The sequence below is a fragment of the Callithrix jacchus genome, chromosome 14 (assembly GCF_049354715.1).
Source record: "Callithrix jacchus isolate 240 chromosome 14, calJac240_pri, whole genome shotgun sequence".
Lineage (NCBI taxonomy): Eukaryota > Metazoa > Chordata > Mammalia > Primates > Cebidae > Callithrix > Callithrix jacchus.
The window spans coordinates 16,171,516-16,196,519 of NC_133515.1; the positions used below are offsets into that span (position 1 = coordinate 16,171,516).

Below are 25,004 nucleotides of genomic sequence, written 5' to 3' on the forward strand. Positions count from 1 at the left end.
AGGCCGCGCCCCGCGAGTATCCGTGACCGTGAGGCCGGGGCCGCGTTCCTCGTGGGGCCGGGGCTGGAGAGGGGACCTCGGTGGTGTTCTCCCTGGCGCCAGGCGCAGCTGCTTGGCCCTCAGCCCTTTGGCGCGGAGCCGACCGGCCAGGTCCCGGCCAGATCCCGCCCAGGCAGCGACGCAGGAATAACTCGCGGCCGCGCCGGCCCGCTCGCACCCGTCTCCCGCGCCCAGTCCTCCCGCGCAGCAGCTCCAAGTGCGCCCCTCGCCCTCCTGCTCTCGTCCCGCAGCCATGGCCGCTTCCCCCGCGCGGCCCGCGGTCCTGGCGCTGACTGGGCTGGCGCTGCTCCTGCTCCTGTGCTGGGGCCCAGGTGAGCGGGACGATGCCAGGCTGATTGATAGCGGCACCAGGGATTCGTCCCGCGTGGCGCTTCCAGGGTGCCCGGGGAGAGCGATCGGTGATAGGGTGGCGGCGTAGGGACCCATCCTTAGTTCAGGTAGGGCCAAGGGGGTGGTAGGGGCATCGGGTCCAGCGTTTTGCACTTCCATGAGTGCGGGTGGAGAGAGTACCGGGATCAAGGGCGGGGGTGAGGGGCTTTCAGATCTGCGGGGCAACCTTGGGAAAGGAGGCCCAGGCGTCCGAAGGGTGGGCAAGTAGTGATTCAGGGCTTAACGTAAAGAGCGAAGGGGTTGCGGGAGGCTTTACGCAGCTGGTAACCCAGGAGAGGCAAATGGCACCATCACCGCGATTCCTTTCCAGGCAGTCGCTTGGCAACAAGAGCTGACTTGAGCTTCCCGGCGGGGTCAAGTTGCAGTTTGCAAAGCTGGGCACAGGCCTCACACCCCAGACAGGGTAAAGGCTCTTAAAGGAGTCATGCTTAATCTATTCTGCTTCGTGGAGCTCCCGACGAATACGTTGAAAACTAAAAAGTCCCCAATTGCTCTCTGTAAAACGTCCATTCATACACACACCCAGAATGATGGGTGCTCCAATGCCTCAACGCTGGGGTCCACAGGCCCCACTTTAGGAACCATAATCTGAAACCATGTTTTGTCCTGAGTTACCACCTTCAGTGGGTAAGAGGAGCCTTTATGGTTCACAAGTGGCCTCAAGGACACATGACTGCCTTTGAAGCTTACACCTTGTGGAGGCAGGGATTGTCGCCTCAGAGTTACTGGCATGTGAAGTGGCTTGCCCCAAATCCTGAGCCTGGCACTGTCCCACTGCAAAACAGCTGGGCACTGCCTAATGTAAAAGGAAGGCTCACTCGATTGCTTAGTTTCTGTATTTTGCTCATTCAGAACAGGTATGAAAACTGAACTCCAGGTGAGAAGAGGCAGGGGACGTTCAATAGGAGCCCTGGGGTGGAGCCCCAGGATTGCTAGAACAGCAAGGGAGGTGGCGAGGTCTGTCCAGGCGGGGAAGAGTACTGTTCTACATCAGAACCACCAGTGAAGCTAGTCAGTTATCTCCCACTGTATAGCTTACCTGCCCCCAACTCTTTGTTCTTGGCATTTTAAGAAGCACATCTGGGCCAGGCACGGTGTCTCACCCCTGTAATCCCAGCACTTTGGGAAGCTGAGGCAGGCAGATCACCTGAGGTAGGGAGTTCGAGACCAGCCTGATTAACATGGAGAAAACCCCGTCGCTACTAAAAATTCAAAATTAGCCAGGCGTGGTGGCACATGCCTGTAATCTCAGCTACTTAGAAGGCTGGGGCAGGAACCTGGGAGGCGGAAGTTGCAGTGAGCCGAGATGGTGCTATTGCATTGCAGCCTGGGCAACAAGAATGAAACTCTGTCTCAAAAAAAAAAAAAAAAAAAAAATGGAGAAGAAGAAGCACATCTAAATAAGTTGAGTGAGCACTGGCTGGTATTTTATTTAGTTTTTATCAATAACTCAGTGATAGAAGTCAGTTAAAACATCATCACTGACCTGGGATGTGAAAGTCTTATGCAAAGAAAATCTTGATGTAGTCACCAAAGGTGACTCTTTATGCTACCTATAAACTTTTTTTTTTTTTTGAGACAGGGACTAACTCTATTGCCCAGGCAGGAGTACAGTTGTGCTGTCATAGCTCACTGCAGCCTAGCCTTGATCTCCTGGGCTCAAGCAATCCTCCCACCTCAGCCTCCCAAATAGCGGGGACTACAGGTGCATGCCACCACACCTGACTATCTTTTTTTCTCTTTTAATTTTTAGTAGAAATGAGGTCTCACTATGTAGCCCAAGTCGGTCTCGAACTCCTGGGCTCAAGTGATCCTTCTGCCTCTGCTTCCCAAAGTCCTGGGATTATAGGCTTGAACCACCACGCCCTTTCTCACAAACATTTAATAAAGAAAATGACCGTGGCCCCTACTTGATCAATTTATTAATATTTAACACCCCCAAAGGAGCACCTTGAAGTTCTGAATTTGCCAGGAGAGCTAATACTAGGTGACTGGATTGGATAAATTCAGGAGTGATTATTACTGCAGCCTGGAATGAAGAGCCGATGATACTGGGTGAAAAATCCATAATACAGAAAAAAAAAATCACAGCCATTCTATTGTTCCTTTTGTTCAAACGAATTTAGTGTAGTGTCCAATTATATGTACAGATATATAGTTCAGTGTGTAGTAACTGGCACAGTAGCAACATTCATAATTCATAATTTGGGATTTATTTGTGCTTTTCAGTCTGTAGCTAAGGTTTGGCAAAGTTCTCGTTTCTTGACTAATTTTTAGTCAACATTTGCTGCAAGAAATTGCAGCCTCATTGCAAATGCCTAAACTCAATGTCTATTTCAACATCAGACCACATTTCATTCATTAATTGTTAAGCACTTTTACAGAAGGCAAACAGATGGAGGGGCCATACCTAATTCTGTATGCACTACCCTGTGAGCTGTTAGAGACTGACAAATGTTAAGACATTAATGAAGGCTATTATTAGTGCCAAGGAACGTATCTGTCTGCCTTGGCAAATATTTTCATAGGTTTCTTCATTGAACTTAAGTTTGGAAGGGAAGTAGAATGTTCAACAGTAGTCCCACCCCCATCTATCTAGAAAATCCCCTCTACGGTAGCCTGGTCAAGTGCTCACCTTTGTTTACTCTCAGACACCTCCAGCAACTCTTAATCTCAACCCCCTCATCCCCCAGGGCCATTTGTCCTATCTTGGGCGGCTGTCCATCTGGGTGTTGGAAATTTTACTTCATGCCCTAACCCACGGCCCAGTGGTCCGTCAAAACCGTTGTTCTTCTCCCACAAGTTCTCTCTCTCTTTCTTTCTCTCACTCTGTCACTCAGGATGGAATACAGTAATGGTATCTTGGCTCACTGTAACTTCTGCCTCCTGGGTTCAAGCGATTCTACTGCCTCAGCCTCCTGAGTAGCTGGGAGTACAGGAATGTGCTACCACATCAGCTATTTTTTTGCATTTTTAGTAGAGTCAGGGTTTCACAAAGTTGGCCAGGCTGGTCTCTAACTCCTGACCTCAGGCAATCCATCCGCCTCAGCCTCCCAAAGTGCTGGGATTATAGGCTTGAGTCACCGCATCCAGCCCCAGAAGTTTTAGTTCTCTAAGTTAAACACCTAAATTCCTTTGATTTCTTCTCATATAACACATGTTTGGGCCCTAGTCCTCCATGGACACTCCTTTGACCACCACTCCAGATTTTCTGTGATCTTCTTCAAGTCAGATGATGTGAACTGAACTAAATAGTAGAGAAGAGGTCTGCTCAGACCCGTGGTGGTACAGAGACAGGACAGTTACTTTCTTTTTTTAAAGTATCCTTTACTAAACAGCCTAAGATTGCAATTGCTTTTTAAACAACGACATCACTGTAGACTGACCTGAGCACAGGCAACAAAAACCACTGCAGCTCTCCCTCAGGCTGCTGAGCACTATGCTGATACCTCAGCTTGCCGCCCGGCAGACTCCCAGCCCTCCTAGGGAAGGTGCGAGGGCAACCACCACCTCTCTTTCCTGGCCCTTCAGGGTGTTCCTAGAGATCTTTTGAAGCCATTTCCGTGCCATTAAACCTAGAAAAATTGGGTGGCCATGTAATTATCATCCAAGCTGAAACATTTTTGAGAGCAAAATTAATTTACAAGGACAGTGGTATGTACTGGGGCTCTCCCTGAACAGCTAGAAAGTGTGTCCCCCTTACCCGTGAATTACGAGAGAGGCACTTAGCAGGAAATAGACTTAGTAAGTTCTAGCAGGTTCCCTGTCCCATCCCAGAGGACAGGCCAGCAGGCTCCCTGGATGGCCCAATGACTCTGCAGGCAGGTAGGTAGCACCTTAATCCAGATGCTCTAGGAGGCTAGTAGGTTAGGTGGCTGCTTATGGACCATGGATTTGCTGAGCGACTTGGCTCAGAGGTCTTCAAATTCAAAATCTGTAAACATTGGGTATGATAATAAAATACATCCCTACATAGGGCAGCCAGTTTGGAATTCTTAGCTGTGGATATTTTTTTCTCCCCAACTCCATAGTAACTTCTTCATGCAGAGGCTCTCTTTTAAAACATTTATTTCTATTCTCCCAGCTTTATTGATGTAATTCACAAACAAAGTGGGGTTTTTAAATTTTGTTGGGGTCACAGATACTTTTGAGAGTGTGGCAAAAGCTATGGTTCCTATTCCCAGAAAATTGTGCCTTTGCAGATGCAAACACAATTTTTCACACCTTTCTAGACCCCCTGAAGTTTGTCCATGGAATGAGAGGCTAAGAACCCTGCTGAGAAAGTGGTCACCATTACCTCCAATCTGGGGCCAGACTCCAGTTCCTTACACCTGAAGATACTCTACTCACTACTTACAAAGTCAGCATGTCTGCATGCAACAGTTAAGGGTCAGAGGCTTCTATAGGTCTGCAAGCCAGTTCACTGGGTGGAGGGGTGTGTTCTATTAGGGAAGACAAGGTATTTTCTATTAAAAATGATTGAGCTGATCAGAAATACTTTTAAAATTGAATACAAATAACAGCAAGTGGTACAAATCATGCTTGGTTTTAGGGTGATGGGCAAGCTACAAAACTGGGCTGCACTTTTAGAGAGCGAAAGCAAGTTCTCCAGTATGTGGGAGCCTGACTCCCATTTCTGCCTGCCTCTGTCTTCACATGGGTGACCTCTCTGGATCCTCTCTTCTTATAAGAACACTAATCACTGGATTTCTGTTCATCTAAATCCCGTATAACATCTTGAGACTCTCTCAGTGATGAGTCAGGCTGTTAAAAAAAATTTTTTTAAGAAAAATCTTAAGATCCTTAACAGGTTATATCTGAAAAGACCTCATTTCCAAATAAGCTTACATTCAGGGGTTTCTGTTGGTTAGGAATTTCGGGAGGACACTATTCAATGTATTACACCATGAAGCGAAAGTTTGCAGGAAGATGCTCATGACAGATGGTTGCCCTTCATAGTAAGACACAGAGCTAAAAGAACAGCATCACTCTGACTAGCTCAAATCATAATGCCCTTGGTCAGCTGTGGTCATTATCACCAATATTAGCCATGGGCCGCCTGAATTGTTTGTCCTGCTGGCCAGGGAATACTACAAGCATTAAATACTGTGATATCACCAAGTTGCCAAATCAGGGTAGGGGCCTGCAGTTCTTTTTTTCCCACTCTGATTTCTGCATTTGATAAATTGAAAGGTACAGTGTAACTCTGATATGGATTTCAATTTTCATTCCTTTAGGTGGCATAAGTGGAAATAAACTCAAGCTGATGCTTCAAAAACGAGAAGGTAAATATTCCCCAAATGGATAAGGGATGCATTCTTAACTGGATGGAAATGAAATGGCAATATGGAATGTGCTCACTGGAGTCTTGTATTTGGAAAATCAAAAGTGTTTACTCCATAGAAGGTCAGCAGATATGAAGGGCTTTTTCTGTGGATATGTGGTGTGGTCTTTTATTAGATAAATATTAGTGCCAGTAAATGTCTGAAGGATATTTTTCTCAAAGCTGTCAGTGTGGACTCAAAAATAAAAGAAACAGTGGTACAGTGTTAATTGCATGCTATTTATTTTAGAACCATGAAGCACGTTAGAGACTATCTTTGGAACACATAAGCCTCAGTTGGTGGGGCAGGCATGGAACCGCATTGTTATGGTAGTCCCTGTATCCAATGAGCTCTTGGGGAAAGGTTTCAAACAGGAAAGCCTTCTTGTTATTAGCCTCTGTTTTGAAAAGTGTATTTAAGATAAATGTGACAGCAGCAAAATGCCATAGAAATTGAAGAGTCTAGGGGTCACAACACACAGGTTCTGGACCTGCTGTAATCAGATCAGGTGGATCAATTGTGGGTCTTGTGAATGTCATTTTCCCTCTCCCAGCTTTCATTTCCATCTGTAAAACTGAGAATCCTTTAGAAATGAAAAAGTGTTACCACATTTCCGATGTGACCATTTAGTCACTTATTCTTTCCTTCCTAGTTTACGGGGATTCTAACAGGCTGAACTTCCTCCCTGAAGTGGTGTCCTAGTCATTCTTCCCATACTCTCCAGGTGCTGCTCAGGGACCCCCCCGCCTCCAGCAGATGGCTGGAGAACAGGCGGACCCTCTTGAGGGCAAGGAGTTTCTTGGAGATGGTCCCAGCATCTTTTCCTGGGTTACCAGCCACCCATGAAACCCTGGTCCATCCCCAAACTCTGAGGCAGCTCAGAGGGTCTCCCCTGTGCTGTGGGGTTGCAGGAGCCTCTCCTCACGGATGCCAGGGATGAACAATGCCCTCACAGAGCCAGCTTGTCATAGGTGAGCAAGCTGTTGAGACAGTCACAACTCCCCTACATGTGCATCCCGCAGCCTTTACTCAGTTCAGACCAAGAGACATATTGAGCACCTACTGTGTACAAAACAGTAACAGTCCCTGAAGGGATTGTAGAAAACAAGCGAACAAACAAACAAACCTACTGCTACTTATCCATATGACCAACAAACACATCAGGCCTGCATCTCCATAATCCTGTGCATTTTTCCTAATGTCATCAAGGGGAACTGTCCATCTGCTTTTATAGATGAAGGGACAGAGGCTCAAAATGTAACAGCAGGGGCAGAACACCTAATGAATGGTACAGTGGCTTCCTCAAGCACACCTGCAGAAGTGGTTCTGTTTCAACAATTGAGACTGTGATAGAAAAATGTTAGCAGCATCAGTGTGACGGTGAGGGTCAGTACCCTGCATCAATGGTCAGACTGTGAGGCTCAGAGAGGCAATGGCTTAAGGGGACTTTGTGTCCCAGCAGCCTGGTAAGAGAATCAGCTCTACTGTTGGGCAGGGGCTGGTCCCTGCTCACCTGGGGCTCATCATTCCGGTTCCTTTTCTTACATAATCTCCTGAGCCAAGCACAACCCTCTTATGTTTGCATATGCAATGGACATGACAATATACCCGTGTGGCACCAGATATCCAGTCTGTTTCCTGAATGCGGAGTCTGAGGGGTGGGCCACTTGCCCCTGGGAAAGGCCTGGGTCCCGGGCGCTAGAGGGCTGCAGGGGATGAGCTGAATTTCATTTCTACCCTGAGGACCTAGAGGCTGAAATTTAGTTCATGCCCCTATATAGGGCTGTAGCAATTAGAATTTACAGGAAGCGTGGTGACTGATGCTCCCAGGCTGTGTCACATTGTCACATGCAAGTAAGAATGAAATTGAGAGTCAAAACCATGGTGGTGTGGAATGGGATATATAACAGGATTCACTTCGAGTGAGGAAGGTACTAATCATTCTTTGTGTTTTGGGGATGGGGAATTGATGATTTCAGCACCTGTTCCAACTAAGACTAATGTGGCCGTTGATGAGAACAAAGCCAAAGAATTTCTCGGCAGCCTGAAGCGCCAGAAGCGGCAGCTGTGGGACCGGACTCGGCCCGAGGTGCAGCAGTGGTACCAGCAGTTTCTCTACATGGGCTTTGATGAAGCAGACAGAGACAGTTGCCTCTGTCTGCAGGCCTGGCTTCCACAGGGCAGAGTGGCAGGGAGGAGGCCTGGCTCAGGGAAATAGGAAGCAAAAATTCAGCTTTGCTGTTCATTCCTAAAATAAGAGCCCCATCAGATGCGGACTGCTGTCAGGCACTGGATCACATTACCTATGGTGTAAGGGTGACAGCTGGAAGTTTCCACCAGGGCACATTCAGGAGGCAGAACCCAGGGCAGTCATGGACCAAAATGGCTGGGATGTAGATTCACTGGGAATCTGACTCCTGGGAACCCTTTTAACTTGGCTGAACAGTTTTGTCTGGGTATTCTTAAAATAACTCACAATACCCCAAAACCTTTTCACTTTTACCTTGAAGACTATCAGAAACAACAGGGATGACAGATCTATCATGATAAGAAAAAGAGATGAAAAAGGACTTATAAAGAGAAGATGGGTCTTTGTAGATGTTTTGGGGAAAATTTGACAATGCACTTATAGGAAAAGATGGTTTACAGTTCATGCACCTACATGGCATTGGTGGATGTATTCATGTACAAAGAGTTTATAATCTCAGGCTCCCAGCTGGGGTGCATGCACAGGTGAGATGGCAGCCCGTGGAAGTCACAGATGTGGCCATGTGGGCATCCATCCACAGTGACTGAGGAGGCTGAGCTCTTTGTGTGAGATGTAGAGGGAGGACCTGTGGCCTGTGCAGCCCCACAAGGGAGCAAATAAGCTTTTCATGGGCAGCACCTCCAACTGGGCAGTTGGAAGTGTTTTACAAAACGGGCACGATTCATTTAGACGGTGTGTACACAATACTGCAGGAGGTGAAGAAAAAACTAAGCCAGGCACGATTCTAAGTATTCAGAGGTATGAACTTACTTCACATTCACAACAACCCAAAAGGCAGGTGCTGTTATTTGCATCTCTGTGGAGTTTGCCCTTTACTTAGAACACATTCTTTCCAGTGAGGTTCCTGGGGCAAGGGTGGAATCATGTTTAACCATCTCCAAGTATTTGCAAATTGCACATTCCTGTGAGTCCCATGTAAGAGCAACAGTTTCCTAGAATCTTCAGCAATATCTGATGTTCTCATTGAAAATTAAAAATATATGTTTACTTATTTGAAGAATGAAAATGCTATATCCTCTTTTAGTAATTTGCATTTCTTTGATAACCATGATTAAAATGGGCATTAAGAGTTTAACATGCAGGGCCCGGGCACAATGCTCATGCCTGTAATCCTATCACTTTGGGAGGCCAAAGCAAGCAGATCACCTGAGGTCAGGAGTTTGAGACTAGCCTGCTCAGCAGGGTGAAACCCCATCTCTACTAAAAATACAAAAAATTAGTCGGATTGGTGGCTCATGCCTGTAGTCTCTGCGACTCAGGGGGATTACACAGGAGAATCGCTTGAATTCGGGAGGTGGAGGTTGCTGTGAGCTGAGATTGCCCCACTGCACTCCAGCCTGGATGACAGAGTGAGACTCCATCTCAAAAAAAAAAAAAAAAAGAGTTTGGCATGCAGCAACTGCTCAAATAATCTCTGTGACAAAACCAGAATAAAGATTCGGATCCAATAAGGTTACAATAAATCAACAGGCACTAAAAAGACTACAGTGAATACATCCAAGTGTCACTAGTGGTGGTTTCTGGCAAAGGAACATGATCTTCTTTTTCTATGCTCTTCTCTTACATACTGATTTTAAAATCTGAGTTTACATTATTTCTGTATTCATCAAACATTTTTAAAAATTTTTGAAAATACATATTTAAGCTTACTAAAACCTCAAATTGATAAAATGAGAGGCTGGGCATGGTGGCTCACACCTGTAATCCTAGCATTTTGGGAGGCCAATGTGGGTGGATCACCTGAAGTCAGGAGTTAGAGACCAGCCTAGCCAACATGGTGAAACCCTGTCTACTAAAAACAAACAAAAAAATTAGCCAGGTGTGATGGCGGATGGCTATAACCCCAGCTACTTGGGAGGCTGAGGCAGGAGAATCGCTTGGACCTGGGTGGGGGCAAAGGTTGCAGTGAGCTGAAATTGCACCACTTCTCCAGTCTTGGTGAAAGAGTAAAACTCCCTCTTAAAAAAATAAAATAAAATGAGAAAACCCAAGAAGCAAGAATGTTTCACCATGCCCAAAAATGTTGTATAATGGGAGAGGCAAAACTAGAGATGGAGCCAAAGAAGTCAGTGTCCTCCTTCCCAAGGCAGAGGCTGAGGTGTGCTCAGATGATTCAGACTCCAGGTGTAGAGAATGGCAGTGAGACACTGGAATCATGCTCTTTAGCCCAGCACTAGTTGGCCCACAAGCTACCAAGAGTGGATGACCACTGAGCCCCAGAGACCACAGTCATGGGCTAGGCTGTGGATTTCAGCCTCACTAAATTCTCATATATTAATTAATGTTCGCTGGCAGTCTTGTTAAAATAAAAACAGGTTGCTGAGACCCAGACATCAGAAAGTTTCACGCAGGAGGCATGGAGTGGCTGGTGCCTGACAACCTGCATGTGTGATTTGGATGTAGAGGGTGCATGGTCCACACATGGAGAAAAACTCCCCTGTACCCCAAACTGCATGACCCGTTCACCCAGCCCATCTGTCTTCTCCCTGCCTTTTTGCTCTCACATGAAATCTCTTCCCACATCCTGAGCATCAACACATGTGAGTCCTAGTCTAAATTAATCTTGCACTTTCACCACCACCAAAGAAAATTTAGCCTCTCCTAAAAAAAAAAAATATGAATAGCAAAGATCAGTTGCCCAAACCAAAAACCTGAGCATCACTCTACACTTCTTACTTGGCTTTAGCTTCCCCATCCCTTTTATTAGCTGCAACTGTCTCTTTTCCTATCTGTCTCTCAGGAACAGTAGGCTTTTTGAAGGCAGAGACCCTGTTTTTGGCAGCCCCCCAGTGCCCAGCCCAGGGCTGGTCCTGACACACGGTGCTCATCTCATAGTATTTGTGGAATGAATAAGTACATCTGTGTGCACTCAAACCAACAACATAGTAGAAGAGTGACCATCAAATACACCCCCAGTTCTCTGCCCTGGCACTATCATAGGCTAGTGCAGTCATTGATCTAACTTGGGCAACATTTATTAAGCATCTACTACATGCAATATAAAGAACCAGGCACAGGAATGGGTAGGAAGATAAAACAGTATTTGCCACAGTGGGATGTGGCCTGAGGGTCAGGCCAAGTTGTTACTGCTTTTGGGCAGCTGTCCATTTGATTTACCAAGAAAGAAAAAAAATATTTAGTCTGGAGAATATTTAGCAAATATTTTACAAAATGTTGCAAAGGTATGAGCCTGCACTCCTTTGGGAAAAGATAGCTTTTATCAGAGTGAATACTGCTGGCTGTGTTGGCCACTGAGCACAACCATATGGTAATGGGGAGTTATTCTTACTAAGCGTTGTTAATTATTGAAGAAAAACCGCCATAGAGAAAAGCACAGGTAAGATTAGGTCTTAGGGGACTGTGTGTGCTTAAATCCATTCTCTATCATTCTCTCTCTTTTTCTCTAGAAATTTGAAGATGACATCACTTATTGGCTTAACAGAGATCGAAATGGACATGAGTACTATGGCGATTACTACCAACGTCACTATGATGAAGACTCTGCAATTGGTCCCCGGAGCCCCTACAGTTTCAGGCATGGAGCCAGCGTCAACTATGAAGACTACTAACTATGACCTGCCACACGCTGTACAAGAAACCAGTAGTGATTCTCTTCATGTATCTCCTAAGGCCTTACATTACTTGGTTTCTACTTTGTTCTATTTCAGCAGATCTTTTCTACCTACTTTGTGTGATCAGAAAAGAAGAGTTAAAATGACACATGTAAATGCCTTTTGATATTTCATGGGACTGCCTAACAATGTATCTCATTTAAAAATAAAGCATTTTGTAAAAAAGAAAAGTCTCGGAATTCATTTGGGTGCAAATTAAGCTGGTGACATTTCTCGTCCCCTTGATGTTTTGAAGTTGCATTTGAGAGGCATCTCTCTGTTATCACCCTGAGATTCTTCACTGCCACCCAGGCAGACCACAGGCCTGGTGAGAAGTCTTAGTTTGTTAAAATGCAGTCTATGTGAAATGCAAGACATACGATCAGCAAGAAAGGCTAGTTGAAAATGATTTGTGGTTACAGAACATGGTTTGGAGGATTCCAGTCATTCGACAGAGAACCTTTCTGGTTCTGAGCTAGAGCTGGACCTGTTTAACATTACCATCCGGGAAATGAAGGGCAATAGAAAAAAACCCTGAAATTTGGTTGATTTCAGAGCCACAGTTATCTAAAAAATAAACAACAAAATCTTGTTCCAGGAATTCAAGCATATTTAAGGATATTCTTTGCATTGTAAACAACCTGAGTGAATGAAAGACAAGGTGGCATTTGGGTGAGAAGAGGGAGAAGAGGAAGTGGGGGGGTGAGGGGGCGGCTAAGTGAAGGATCTGAGCCTTTGCTGATAGGAGGGGGTCTGGTCTCAGCCTATGCAGAATTGCAGGGAATGAGATGGGGGAGGAGATAAATAGCATGAGAGGGGCCACTCAGAATGAGTCTTAGACTTTTGTGTGTCACAGACTCCTTCGACAGTCTGATGAACGCTTTATGCTCTTTTCCTCAGAAAAATTACACGCAATTTTGCAGATAGCCTCTGAAACACTCTCCCATTCACAAACCCTGTGTGATCAATAATCCCGAGCTCAGTAGGAAGCACTGCCTTGAGAGCAGCAGTGTTTACAGACAATCATAAACAAAGGCCATTCTTTTTTTCCTTGATGATCCAAACAAATTACAATTGTAGTAAAATATATATAAAAGTTACCATTTTAAGCATTTTTAGGTGTACAGTTTAGTGGCTAAGTATATTCACATCGTTGTGCAACAATCACCAGCATCCATCTCTGGAACTTTTTTATCTTCCGAAACTGATATTGTATCTTTTAAACACTAACTGTTCATTCCTATCCCAAACTCCTAACAACTCCCATTCTACTATCTGTCTCTCTAGGAGAGACACTGAATGTCCACTCTAGGACTTCATATAAGTAGTGTAATACAGTATTTGTCTTTTTGTGTCTGGCTTATTTCACTTAGCATAATGACCTCAAGGTTCATCCATGTTGTAGCATGTGTCAGAATTTCTTTCCTATTTAAGGCAGAATAATATTCAATTTTATGGATTGACCACTTTTGCTTGTCCATTCAACCACCAATGGATACCTGGGCTGCTTCTTGGCTACTGTGAATAATGCTGCTATGAACGCGGGTGTGCAGGTATCTTTTTGTGTCCCTGCTTTCAATTACCTTTGGGAATGCTGGATCATATATTAATTCTATGTTTAATTTTTGAGGAATCAGGCCAGGCATGGTGGCGCACGCTTGTAATCCCAGCACTTTGGGAGGCCAAGGTGGACTAAAATACAAAAATTGGCTGGGCATGGTGGCTTACAGCTGTAATCCCAGCTGCTAGGGAGGTTGAGGCAGGAGAATTGCTTGAACCCAGGAAGTAGAGGCTGTAATAAGCCAAGATCATGCCACTGCACTCCAGCCTGGGCAACAGAGTGGGACTCTCTGTCTTAAAAAAAAAAAAAAATTGAGGAACCCTCCATACTGTTGTTTTACAGCTGCATACCATTTTACATTTCCACCCTTAAAATTTTTGTTTTTGTTTTTTGACTATACCGAGCTGGCTCAAATCCCAACGCAATCTTAAAGAGGATTGAAGTGGATGATGGAGGACATCTTTGCTTCATTCCTTATCTTAAAGGGACTGCTTTCTGTTTCTCCTTAACTTCCTTACCTATGCTTGCTGGATTTTTTTTTTATTATTATTGTAGATGTCCTTTTTCAAGCTAAAAAAATTTCCTTCTAAAAATATGCTAAAACTTTTTTAAATGTCATACGGTATAAGGGTAAGGCAGGTTGCCTCGCCGGGGGCCAAATGGACACACCCATTCCTCTCCGTACCTGAAAACTACGTCATCATTCTGAGCGCATTACTCAGCATCTGGCTTCTCCACGCAGGCTCCCCACACCTATTTCCGCATTCCAATCTCAGTCCTGCACTCATCAGCAAACTAGGCACTGGGCCCCGCCGAAATTTAAAAAATCCCGCCAAGACCTGCCCTATGGCAGCTTGCCCCATACGTCCTCAGCCAGCCCACTTGCCAGCAGCCCCGCCTGGCTGCCAATGGCGGCTCACCTCGTCCATGCCCAGTCCCTTCATAACCAATGAGACTACTTCCGCTTTATTTCCCCTGCAGCCAATCAACTACCTCCACTCCCTATACAAGCCCACGCCCTAAGAAGAGAAGCGCGACTTCTCTGGCCGGTTTCTGGACTGTAGAACCTCGCCCCGGAGCTGAATAAATTGGCTTTTACTTTTTTACTCGGGTCTCCATTTCCTCATTTAACTCGGCAATAAACCTTACAATATGGATATTTAATTCCATTTTTTTCTTTATTGAGATGTTTTCCTTTTAAATGTTACTAAGGTGAATTTTATTGATAACAATTCTAATAGTAGTCAAGTCACTGGAATAAACCTAACTTGATCATAATGTATCATCTTTTATTATTAATTGCTGGATCTGGGTTGGTAACTTTTGTTCAGAATTTTGCATCTTCATATTCATAAAGATTGAATTGGCCTGTACTCCTCTTTCTGGTTGTGTTCTTACAGTTTGGCTGTCAAGGTTATATTGGCCTTATAAAACGAATTGAGAGTGTTTTGTTTTCTAGTCTCTGTGTAAGAATGGTGAGAATGAAACTGTTGTTTCCTGAATGTTTAGCAGCATTCAGACGGAGCTATTTCGACTTGGTTTCTTTATGGGAAAAATTTTGACTGTTGGTTGTATTTCTTTTACAGCAAAGGATGATGCTGATTTTGTGTTTCTCTTTGAGTTGATTTTGCTAAGTTCTGTCTTTCTAGGAAGTCATCCACTATATTAAAGTTCTGAAGTGTGTTGAGAGCAGTTCTTATTCTCTCGTCTTTCTCTGCAGCAACTGCACTTACACATTTTTGTTCCATTTGTGTTTTTTAAAATAAATAAATAATGCCTTTTCAAATACATAGTTTTTGTCTTTTGTTTTGTTTTGTTGATCTCTTCTTTTGTGTGTTTATTTCACTAATTTCTGTCCTTTTAATTTCCTTCTACTTCTGTGGGTCTTTGATTCAATTAGATCTTAGCTCCATTTTGAGCTTTTTTTTTTTTTTTTTAAGGCAAACACTTAGTGCTCTACATTTCCTTCCACATATTGTATTCCATGTGTCTGATGTAAAAAACTAGATGGTGAAATCTTTTAATTTCAATTATGATTTCTCCTTTGACCCATACATTGATGTGTTATTAAATTTCCAAGTGAGTGAACTTTTCTAATTATCTTACATGCTTTGTTTCCCAACTTAATTGCATTGCAGTAAGAAATGTGGTCAGGAGTATTTCAATCCTTCGAAGTGTATAGGTCAAGCTTTATGATTAGGGTGTGTCAATCCATGTGTGCTTAAAAGAAGCATGTCTTTTCCAAATGTCAGAGGCAGCAAAAGCCCATTAATTCAAGCTCTGTAGTGTTACTGTTCACATTTTCTACTTTCTTACTGATTTTTGGTCTGTTTGATCTACTAAACTGAGACATGTGTTCAAATCTTCTACTATGATGGTGGTTTTAAAATTTTTCCTTTTAATTCTGTCAGTCTAGCCTTATATATCATGAGGCTATACACACTTCATATATACATACATTTAGAATCAATCCCTTTTCCTAGTAAGTGGAATTATCATTATGTAGGAAATTTCTTGTAATAGTTTTTGCCTAAATTATCCTTTACTATTAATACGACTATACTTGCCTGCTTTGGGTTAATACTTTCCTGGTTTATCTTGTCCATTGTTTGACTTTTAATCTTTCTGTATTTTAGGTGTTTCTGGTTAATAAGCACATAGCTGAATTTTGTTTTGTTTCTAAAATGTAACAAAACCTTAACTGGAGACTTTAGTCCACTTATGCTTATTGTGATTAGTGATTTGGTTTTATTTATAACATCACATTTGAACATTCGATTTGCTCCAGTTTACTTGTTTTTTTCCCCTTCTCTTCCTTCATTTGGACTCTTTTCTCTCTACTTCCACTGAGGGTATACACTGAATCTATCCTATTAGTGTTTGCCTTATTTCATACACATTAATAAGTCAATATTGGGCCTTGCATTCCCCCTTCAAACTTATATGTGACTGCAACTTGGCATTTTACATCCAGCCTGCTTTATTTTTCCCCACAAATTATCTTTGTTTCATAATCAATGGTTTCTTTAGATTGTCACATAATTATCTTAGTTCACTGTTTCTCCTTAAAACTCAGACCATGCGCCTGAGATTATTTTCCCTCGGTCTGAATCATATCCTTCAGAATCCATTTAGTGAGGGCCATTTGGTGGTAAATTTTCAAGTTTGTTTGGCACTTTCCCTTGTTTTACTTGGCATAGAATTCTTCGTTATTTAATCAATACTTTGAATTTATTTTAAGGTCTCTGGTTTCCATTGCTGATGTTAAGCATTTCATTATTCATTTAATAGCCATTCTTCTGTCAGTGATACTGTCCTCTCCAATGGTTTTGAGAGGTACTTTTTTCTTTGTTATCTATAGCTACATCTATGTCTATAAATATTAATATGTTTGAGGTTTGTTGGGCTTAATCTGAAGATTGGTGTCTTTCAAACAATTTGGAAAATTCTCCATTTTTTCTTTGAATGGTGTCTCTTCCTTATTCTATTAGTTCTTTCTGAAATGTTTTATTCAAATATGTAAATTTCAATTATATTTTTCCTCTCTTATTCAAATATGCTTGATTCTATCTCTTGTTCCCTGTACAGATTTTCAAGTTTCTCCCTTTTTTTAAAATGTATAAAATACTTTCATATTCTTGTCACTTCCAGGATCTGAGGTCTTTGTGAATCTCTTTCAGCCTCCCATCCATTGTATCTCTCTCACAGTGATTGTCTCCTTGATTTTATGTAATTCCTAACGATGACTTGCTCATTCTCTTTGGAATGTTGTTTTTAAGAAACACTTGAAGGCTGAATTCAGTTGAATTTCTCCAGACAGCACTTGCATTTTCTTTTGCTAGTGGCTTGTGGTGCAATGGGTCTACCTAACTGGGACCACCTTACATTCTGTGCTTGTGGATTTACAGACCACACCTGTTTTTTACAGGGACACCTTGTACTTATGGTTCTCAGTCCACTCCCACCAAACTGAAATGTGAAAAGACAGCATCCTCACCGCCCCGTTCTATATGATGGATTTATTTCTCATCGGCCCCTACACCAAGGTAGAGCCTTTTGGGAGCTCAGTGTGATGTAGAGTAATCTGACCTAAACTTTATTTCCTGTGCTGAGCCCTCTGCAGCCTTCAAAGATTCTCAAGCTCTACATGATTCTGCAGACATTGTCAAGCAATAGCTGGTTTTCCCTTCCTTTAGGGACTCTGCAGATTCTTTATCATCTAAGGAAAGTGTGTATAAAGTCATACCCAGCATTTCATTTGCTCTCATTAGGGGATTTATTTACATTAATCTGTCATACTGCTGGAGACGAAACTCCTATTTGGTCATTTATTTCAAACCAAACATTCTTTACTTTTTTTTGTCTCTATTAAGAATAACATTTTTAAATGCATAAAATCAAGTACACAGGATTACAAAGGAAATCAATTACACTGAAAAAGTTTCCAACCTTTTAAAAGACAAATGTATGAGATAGTAATAAATATGTTTCTTCATGCTGTAAGTAACAAGACTTACTGGTAGGTCTACAGCGATTGTGATTTGAAAGTAAATGACATTTTGAGACATCTATAACAACTATAATGTGATGATATATCCGATTTCTATCTGTGGCAGAATCACAGCTAAGAGCTATTTCCATCACAGTTTGTTGCCTCCATTTATAATTGAAGAAAAGGCTAAATTTGAGTTAGGGTTAGCAGAAACAAATAGGTCCATTTTTTCCCCTATTTAAGTTCATGAGATCTCTTATTTAAAGGGATTTCCATTCCAGTTCCTGTAATATATCCAGAGTGAAAGTTTCCAGTTATTCTTAGGATTAAGATGAAAACCCTTCATGTGTTTTACGAGACCTGGCCCGCTCCCTACCTCTTAATATTCCTGTTTTCAATCTCCCTTGCTCTGCACTTAAGCCAACCCTGCTAGACTGTGAACCCCAGGAAAAGCTCACACCTGTTTTTGCTCACTATAAAACCTTCAGAGCCTACACAGAGCCTGTCAGAGTGAGTGCACTTTAATACATGTTGAATGGATCCTGAGTACACAAAGGTAGGGAAAAATGGATCTCGTCTTATTTTTACATATGAAAAGAATGATAGCCAGCGAGGTTGAATGACAAACATCTCCTGGGATACAGGGTGTTAGGAACACAGCAGGGATCATGACTCAGATGTGGAGGTCCTTCCCACACCACATTATTCCTCTCCCTTGTCCCCACCACCCATTAGCTTATTTATGCCCCATCACAGCAGGGTCTCAGCTCCTCCCTCCAAAGTATGCCTTTTGGACCTGGAGTTTCTTGAGCCTATACTTGGCTTGGCAACAGCAAATTAACATTCTCCCACTCAACCATTGCCCTTGCAGCTAGCTGCCTAAGAACAGGAGTAAGCTGTGACCACAGGAGAAATTTCAAGCCTGTCAGGTGTGAAGCTTGTTTTTGTTTCTTTTTGTTTTTTTGACAGGTGTCACTCTCACACAGGCTGAACAGACTGAAGTGCAGTGGTGCAATCATGGTTCACTGAAGGCTCAAATGCCTGGGCTCGAGCCATCCTCCCACCTCAGTCTCCTGAGCAGCTGAGACTACGGATGTGTGCCACCATGCGCAGATAATTTATTTTTTGTAGAGACCGGATCTAGCTATGCTGACCAGGCTGGTCTTGAACTACTGGTCTCAAGTGATCCTCCTGCCTCAACCTGCAAAGTACTGGGATCACAGGTGTGAGCCACGGTGACCGGCAGTAGTTTAAGCTTGGCCAGAAACCCGTGGCCATCAGCTTTTCAAATTATATCACCTGCTCCCCTAAGGGCCTATTTTTAACAAGCAGCACTGTCTTATTCTGTGGATCAGAATTACTCTCCAGGAGTTTATAAACCAGACATTTTATATAAAGCTGATTCTTCAACAGAGGACAAAAACCCCTACTGTAATATACTGACCAAGAGCTACAGATTAAAGACTGAAGGACGGCATTGAACTACAGATTAAAGACTGAACAGGCATTGCTATCCCTACCCCCATCTTTTTAAAGAGAAGACTGAGTCCTGGGGAACCCATGCTGGGGACGTCAAACCTAGAAGAACAGTCAATGACTGGCCTGACTGCTCATCTTCAAACATCTAAAGGGCTGTCAAGAGGAGTCTTTGTCTTGTGCTTGGAGAGTCCCAAGGGCACAACCAGGCCCCATGAGTGGCTGCTCAGTGAAGCCAGTTTTTGCTCAGAATTCTGAAAATGGAATAGGCGACTTCACAAAGCTAAGTGCTTCCAGCAGGGCGAGTGAACAGTTGTAAAAATTGTTTATAGAAATTCCTGCATTTGAAGATGAAAGTTTCTTAAAGTCTGAAGCCATGGGATACCCAATGGTGATTTTCAAGTACAACAGCAACTGACTTCTCCATCCCTGCTGAGCCTTTATGAAGAGATCTACCCCCGATTCCTCTGAAACTTTCACTAAAATATAACTAGTAGTGTACAAGCACAAGGAGTGGTGGCGAGGCTGGATACAGGAAGATCCACGACCCCCCTCAGGTTACAGACAAGTAAACGAAAGCTCCGGGAAGGCAGCTGACTTGCTGTAAACCAGGCCAACACTTTCCTAGCAGTTTCCTGATATATACCCTGCTTCTCCTGTCAGGTTAATGCGGCAAACAGGGAAACAGGTACGTATAATTGGGAAATGGGATTTATAAAGAGTGTGTCTTTCCAATGAAGTACATTTTTTTCTGCCCGTGCCTCACACACCTAACATAAGATGACCTGGAGAGAGAAAAACACAGTACTATGTCATTGCACCTCCATCAGGGTTAAAATGGAACAAGGTGAAGCAGAGGTAGCATCTGTGAAGAAAGTGTGGCGCAGACTCCACCGCAAATGACGTGTCATACCTTTGATGTGATTTGAGGCTTTGCTACTTACCGCTTCTGTTGTTTTTAAACTGAGTTCTCTCATCTTACCCTTTTCTGTTTTCAAGTTTCTTTTCTCTTCTTGCTGAGAAACAAATTTTGTGAAAATAAACTGGGACACGGTAGGCATCTGTTATTGAAGACGCCCAAATGCAGACAGGAACACCATTGCGTGGGTCCTTCCTGCACAGACAACAGATGAATTTTACCTCTTGCCGTAGTGGGAATAAAGAGCTTGGTTAACTGTCCAGGGTGGGCGACTTCCAGCTGCCCAGCATGCTCAGACACAGTTGTTCTGGGAAGTAGTGAAGAAACACCAAATCACCATTTCTGCCCCACATTTGCATATTACATCACTGCAACCTATCACCTTTCAAAGGGGGAAAGTCAGGTGTTCTCACCTTTACCCATATATATATATTTGCATTTTCAATGACAAGCTTTTATTTCATTAACACTTAATGAACAAAATTCCATTTTTAGTGATTACTGATTCCTTAGTCCTTTTCCATGCCTTTTAAGTTTTCCTCCCTTTATTTAAACAAAATCTTTCAAATTCAAGCTTTGACAGATAGACAACAGGTATAAAGCACAGACCATGATATAGGTGAAATAGTTAACGTGATTTGATTTTTCAGCATCCTTTGCTATGATCATGAGATTCTTTTTCTTTAGCCTATTAAAATGATGGATTATATTGATAAATGTTTTCAAATATTAAGCTAGTCCTTGCATCCCTTGAATAGTCCCAACTTGATAATAATATATAATTATTTTTATATATATTGCTGTATTCAATTTGCTAACTTATTAAAACTTTTTGCAACTCTATGAATTTGGGATACTGGTCTGTACTCTCTTATACTATTTGATCTTAGTATCAGGGTGATATTGGCTTTATAAAGAGAGTTGGGTAATGTTCCTTTCTCATCTAGTTTCTGAGAGGGATTGTGTAAAGGGATTGGTGTGAATTCTTTTTTAAATGTTTTGCAAAATTCTCCAGTTAATCTTTCAGTGCCTGGAGATTATTTTCTTCAGATTTAAAAGTATGAAACCAATCTGGTATAAGGCCATTCAAATTACAGATTTCATACTGGGAATTTCCTAGGAATTTATCCATTTCATCTGAGTTGTCAAATTTATGTACATAGATTTGTGGCTAGTATTTCCTAGTTACCCTTTCAATATCTATTGTGACATCCCTCGTTTCATTCTCATTAATGGTGTTTTCCGTTTTGCTCATTAGAGGTTTGTGGGTTTCATTATTTAAGGAGTCAGCAATTTGTTTCATCGATATTCTCTATTGCTTTTTGTTTTCAATATTGATTTCTGCACTTATTTCCTTCCTTCTGCTTGCTTTGGGCTTACTTGGCCCTTCTTTTAAATTTCTTGAAGTAGAAGCTCAAATTATTGAGATTTTTTTTCCTCTACTGATAGAATTTTAGTCCTTCAAGTTTTCCTCTCAGCACAACTTTAGCTGTATCTCACAAATTTTGATTTTTTTTTTTTTTTGAGATGGATTCTGTAGTGTTTTTCACGTGGTATGTGGCTACAGTAGAGCCATCTCTGTTGCCCAGGCTGGAGTGCAATGACGTGGTCTTGGCTCACTGCAACCTCCACCTCCCAAGTTCAAGTGATTCTCCTACCTCAGCCTCCTGAGTAGCTTGGATTACAAGCGCCTGCCACCACGCCTGGCTATTTTTTGTATTTTTAGTAGAGATGGGGTTTCACCATGTTGGCCAGGCTAGTCTCGAACGCCTGACCTCGTGATTTGCCCGCCTTGGCCTCCCAAAGTGTTAGGATTATAGGTATGAGCCACCACGCCCAGTAAATTTTGACATGTTTATTCAGTACAATATATTTTCAACAATTATTATTCTTGAGACTCCCTCTTTGGCTCATGGCTTATTTATAAGTGTGTTGCACTGTTTCCAAGTGTTAGATTTTCTGTTATATTTGTGATTTCTAGTTTGACCCCATGGTGGCCCCTTAGTATTATTCCAGTTCTTTTAAATGTGTTGAAGTTTGTTTTATGTCCAGTCTACCTCGGTATGTGTTCAGTGGGCACTTGCAAAGAACGTGTATTCTGCTATTGTTCTGTGAAGTGTTCTATCAATGCAAATTAGATCTTGTTGGTGTATGCTGAGTTCCGTGTCCTTACGATTTCCTGTCTACTTACCCTATACATTGTTGAGAATGGTGCTTAAGTCTCCCAATATAATTTTGGATTATCTATTTCTCTTCTAAGGTCTAAGTTTTGCAGCTGTGTTACTTACTGCACACACCTTTATGATTGCTGGGTCTTTTTGGTGGACTGATCCTTTTATTACAATGTCATGTTCCTCTCTGACCTTGGCATTTTTTCTTTTTGCTTATTTACCTTATTTAATATTAGTCACTCCTGCTTTCCTCTAATTTTTGCATAGTATATGTTTTCTATCCTTTTACTTTCAACCTACATATATTGTTTTAATGAAATTTCTCAGAGACAGCGTATCGTTGGACCATTTAAAAAATATATATACTCTGCGAATCTCTTTTTTTTTTTTTGGAGACAGAGTTTTGCCTTGTTGCCCAGGCTGGTGTGCAATGGCACAATCTTGGCTCACTGTAACCTCCGCCTCCCGGGTTCGAGTGATTCTCCCACCTAAGCCTCCCGAGTAGCTGGGATTATAGGCAGATACCACCATGCTCGGCTAATTTTGTATTTTTAGTAGAGACAGGGTTTCTCCATGTTGGTCAGGGTGGTCTTGAACTCCCAACCTCAAATGATCTGCCTGCCTCAGCCTCCTAAAGCGCTCAGCTCAGGCCTTCTCATACCAATCCCCTACAGGTCTTTGCTGACAGCACCAAAGCAAAGAGTGGGGCTGCAGTGGGGAGGCTGAGGTATCTTGCTAAAGTTAGGTGAGCGTGGAGCTCCGGGCCTCACTTGGTCTTTGCTGGAAGGGATGGTGTGAGGCTGTAGTGTTTGTCCTGTGGTGTTTGGCCAGAGCCATTTCTGTTTAAAAGTTTTCCTTTTTACTAGGTTGCCCTTTCCCTGGTATGCTGGCAACAGCGAATAGGTTTCTGTTGGGGTTTTTGACTTCTGTTGGCACTCTTCGGTTAATGGCTTATTCAGCTCCAAGGCTGGTGTATAGAAGGCAAAAAGAAAACCCAGGGAACTCACTAGGAGTGCCGTGACAAAATACTAGACAGTGGGTGGCTTAAACAACAGAAATTCCTTTTTCTCACAGTTCTGGAAGCTCGAAGTCCAAGATCAATAGGTGTCGACAGGTTTGGTTTCTCTGGTGGCCTCTCTTGTGGGCTAGGAGATTGGCTGTTTTCTTGCTGTGTTCTCACATGGTCTCTCTGTGCATGCATACCTCTGGTGTCTAAATATCCTTTTCTTTTTTTTTTTTTTTTTTGAGACGGAGTTTCACTCTTGTTACCCAGGCTGGAGTGCAATGGCGCGATCTTGGCTCACCGCAACCTCCGCCTCCTGGGTTCAGGCAATTCTCCTGCCTCAGCCTCCTGAGTAGCTGGGATTACAGGCACGTGCCACCATGCCCAGCTAATTTTTTTTGTATTTTTTTTTTTAGTAGAGACGGGGTTTCACCGTGTTGACCAGGTTGGTCTCGATCTCTCGACCTTGTCATCCACCTGCCTCGGCCTCCCAAAGTGCTGGGATTACAGGCTTGAGCCACCGCGCCCAGCAAATATCCTTTTCTTATACAAACAGCAGTCAGACTGGATTAGGGCTTACCCTAAAAACCTTCTTTTAACGTAATCACCTTCAGAGACCTAATCTCCACAGTTACATTCTCAGGTCCTGTGGGTTAAGACGTCAACATAAATTTTAAGGCGACACGGTTCAGCCCATACCAGCACTGCATTCTTCCTCAGGTCCTGAGGTCCCTGGCTGATCTATTTTTCCTATCTACTTTTAGCATCTTAGGCTTGTTTTATATATAACATCCAGAATTTTTTATTGTACTTAATAGGAAGATGAGGGAAAGTATGTCTATTCCATCTTCTAAAAATGGTAATCTCTTCCTTGCATTTTTATCTTTATTGAAAAACTGACCTTCCCTCATTAGGACATGGTAGAGCCCCTATATTGACTCTCACATCCTGAAATTCTATACCACATCACATTAGTTTAACTTCAAGTAAAATGTATATAAGATACAGACAATACTGCTAGGGTTTCTCTTTAAAATTCAGCAGCACCAAAATAACAAGACTTTTTAAAAACAGTGATGTTCTTGATAATAACATCTTTACTTTTCTCCTTCCCACAACACAGCTGTAGATAAAAATGACTCTTGTTCTCCAAAGTGGCCAAGGTACAAGCAGCACACAATCAGGCAGGGATTTTTAATACGGAGAAAACATGTGGGTTAACCCTGGTGATTAGAACCAAGTGTTGCTGCTATCTCTGAAGCACAGTGCACTACAACCCAGATACTGTGGCATCAGTTCTCAGAGTAATATAACCTTTCAATTTCCTATCAAAGGTAACAACCAACCGCTGAGAAAATCTGCATAAACAAATCACTTTAAACAAATGAACTGAAATGCTAAAACTCACGACTCTTCTGCCTTAGGAAACTGCTGAGGATGTTCTAGATTTCCCAGTCTTAAGATACCAAACTATAGCTTCACAGTTACCACCAGACCAGCATTTCACTCAATACACCTTTTGGGTTGAAAACAAAGTCACATAACTAAGAACCATGAACCAGAACTGTGGCCCAGGCAGCGCCAGAGCTGTCATCAGAAACGCTGTCAGGGCTGGAGCAGAGGCAATGCCACAAGTCAAGAGTCTACCTGAGCCAGTGGGCTGGGCTCAGTATCTAAGAGGGTGTAGTGGAAATCCAGTGTATTCACTCTCTAATTTGCACCTTGCTT

General features: G+C 42.8%; 1 protein-coding gene across 1 annotated transcript; it reads left to right on the forward strand.

Moving 5' to 3' along the window:
* The first annotated feature begins 215 nt into the window (after window positions 1-215).
* Window positions 216-11,845, forward strand: ECRG4 (ECRG4 augurin precursor). The gene is made up of 4 exons (XM_078348399.1): window positions 216-371; window positions 5,688-5,735; window positions 7,754-7,910; window positions 11,450-11,845. Exons 1-4 carry the CDS (start codon window positions 293-295, stop codon window positions 11,610-11,612), a joined length of 447 nt encoding a protein of 148 aa, XP_078204525.1. The 5' UTR covers window positions 216-292; the 3' UTR covers window positions 11,613-11,845.
* Window positions 11,846-25,004: the final 13,159 nt, after the last annotated feature.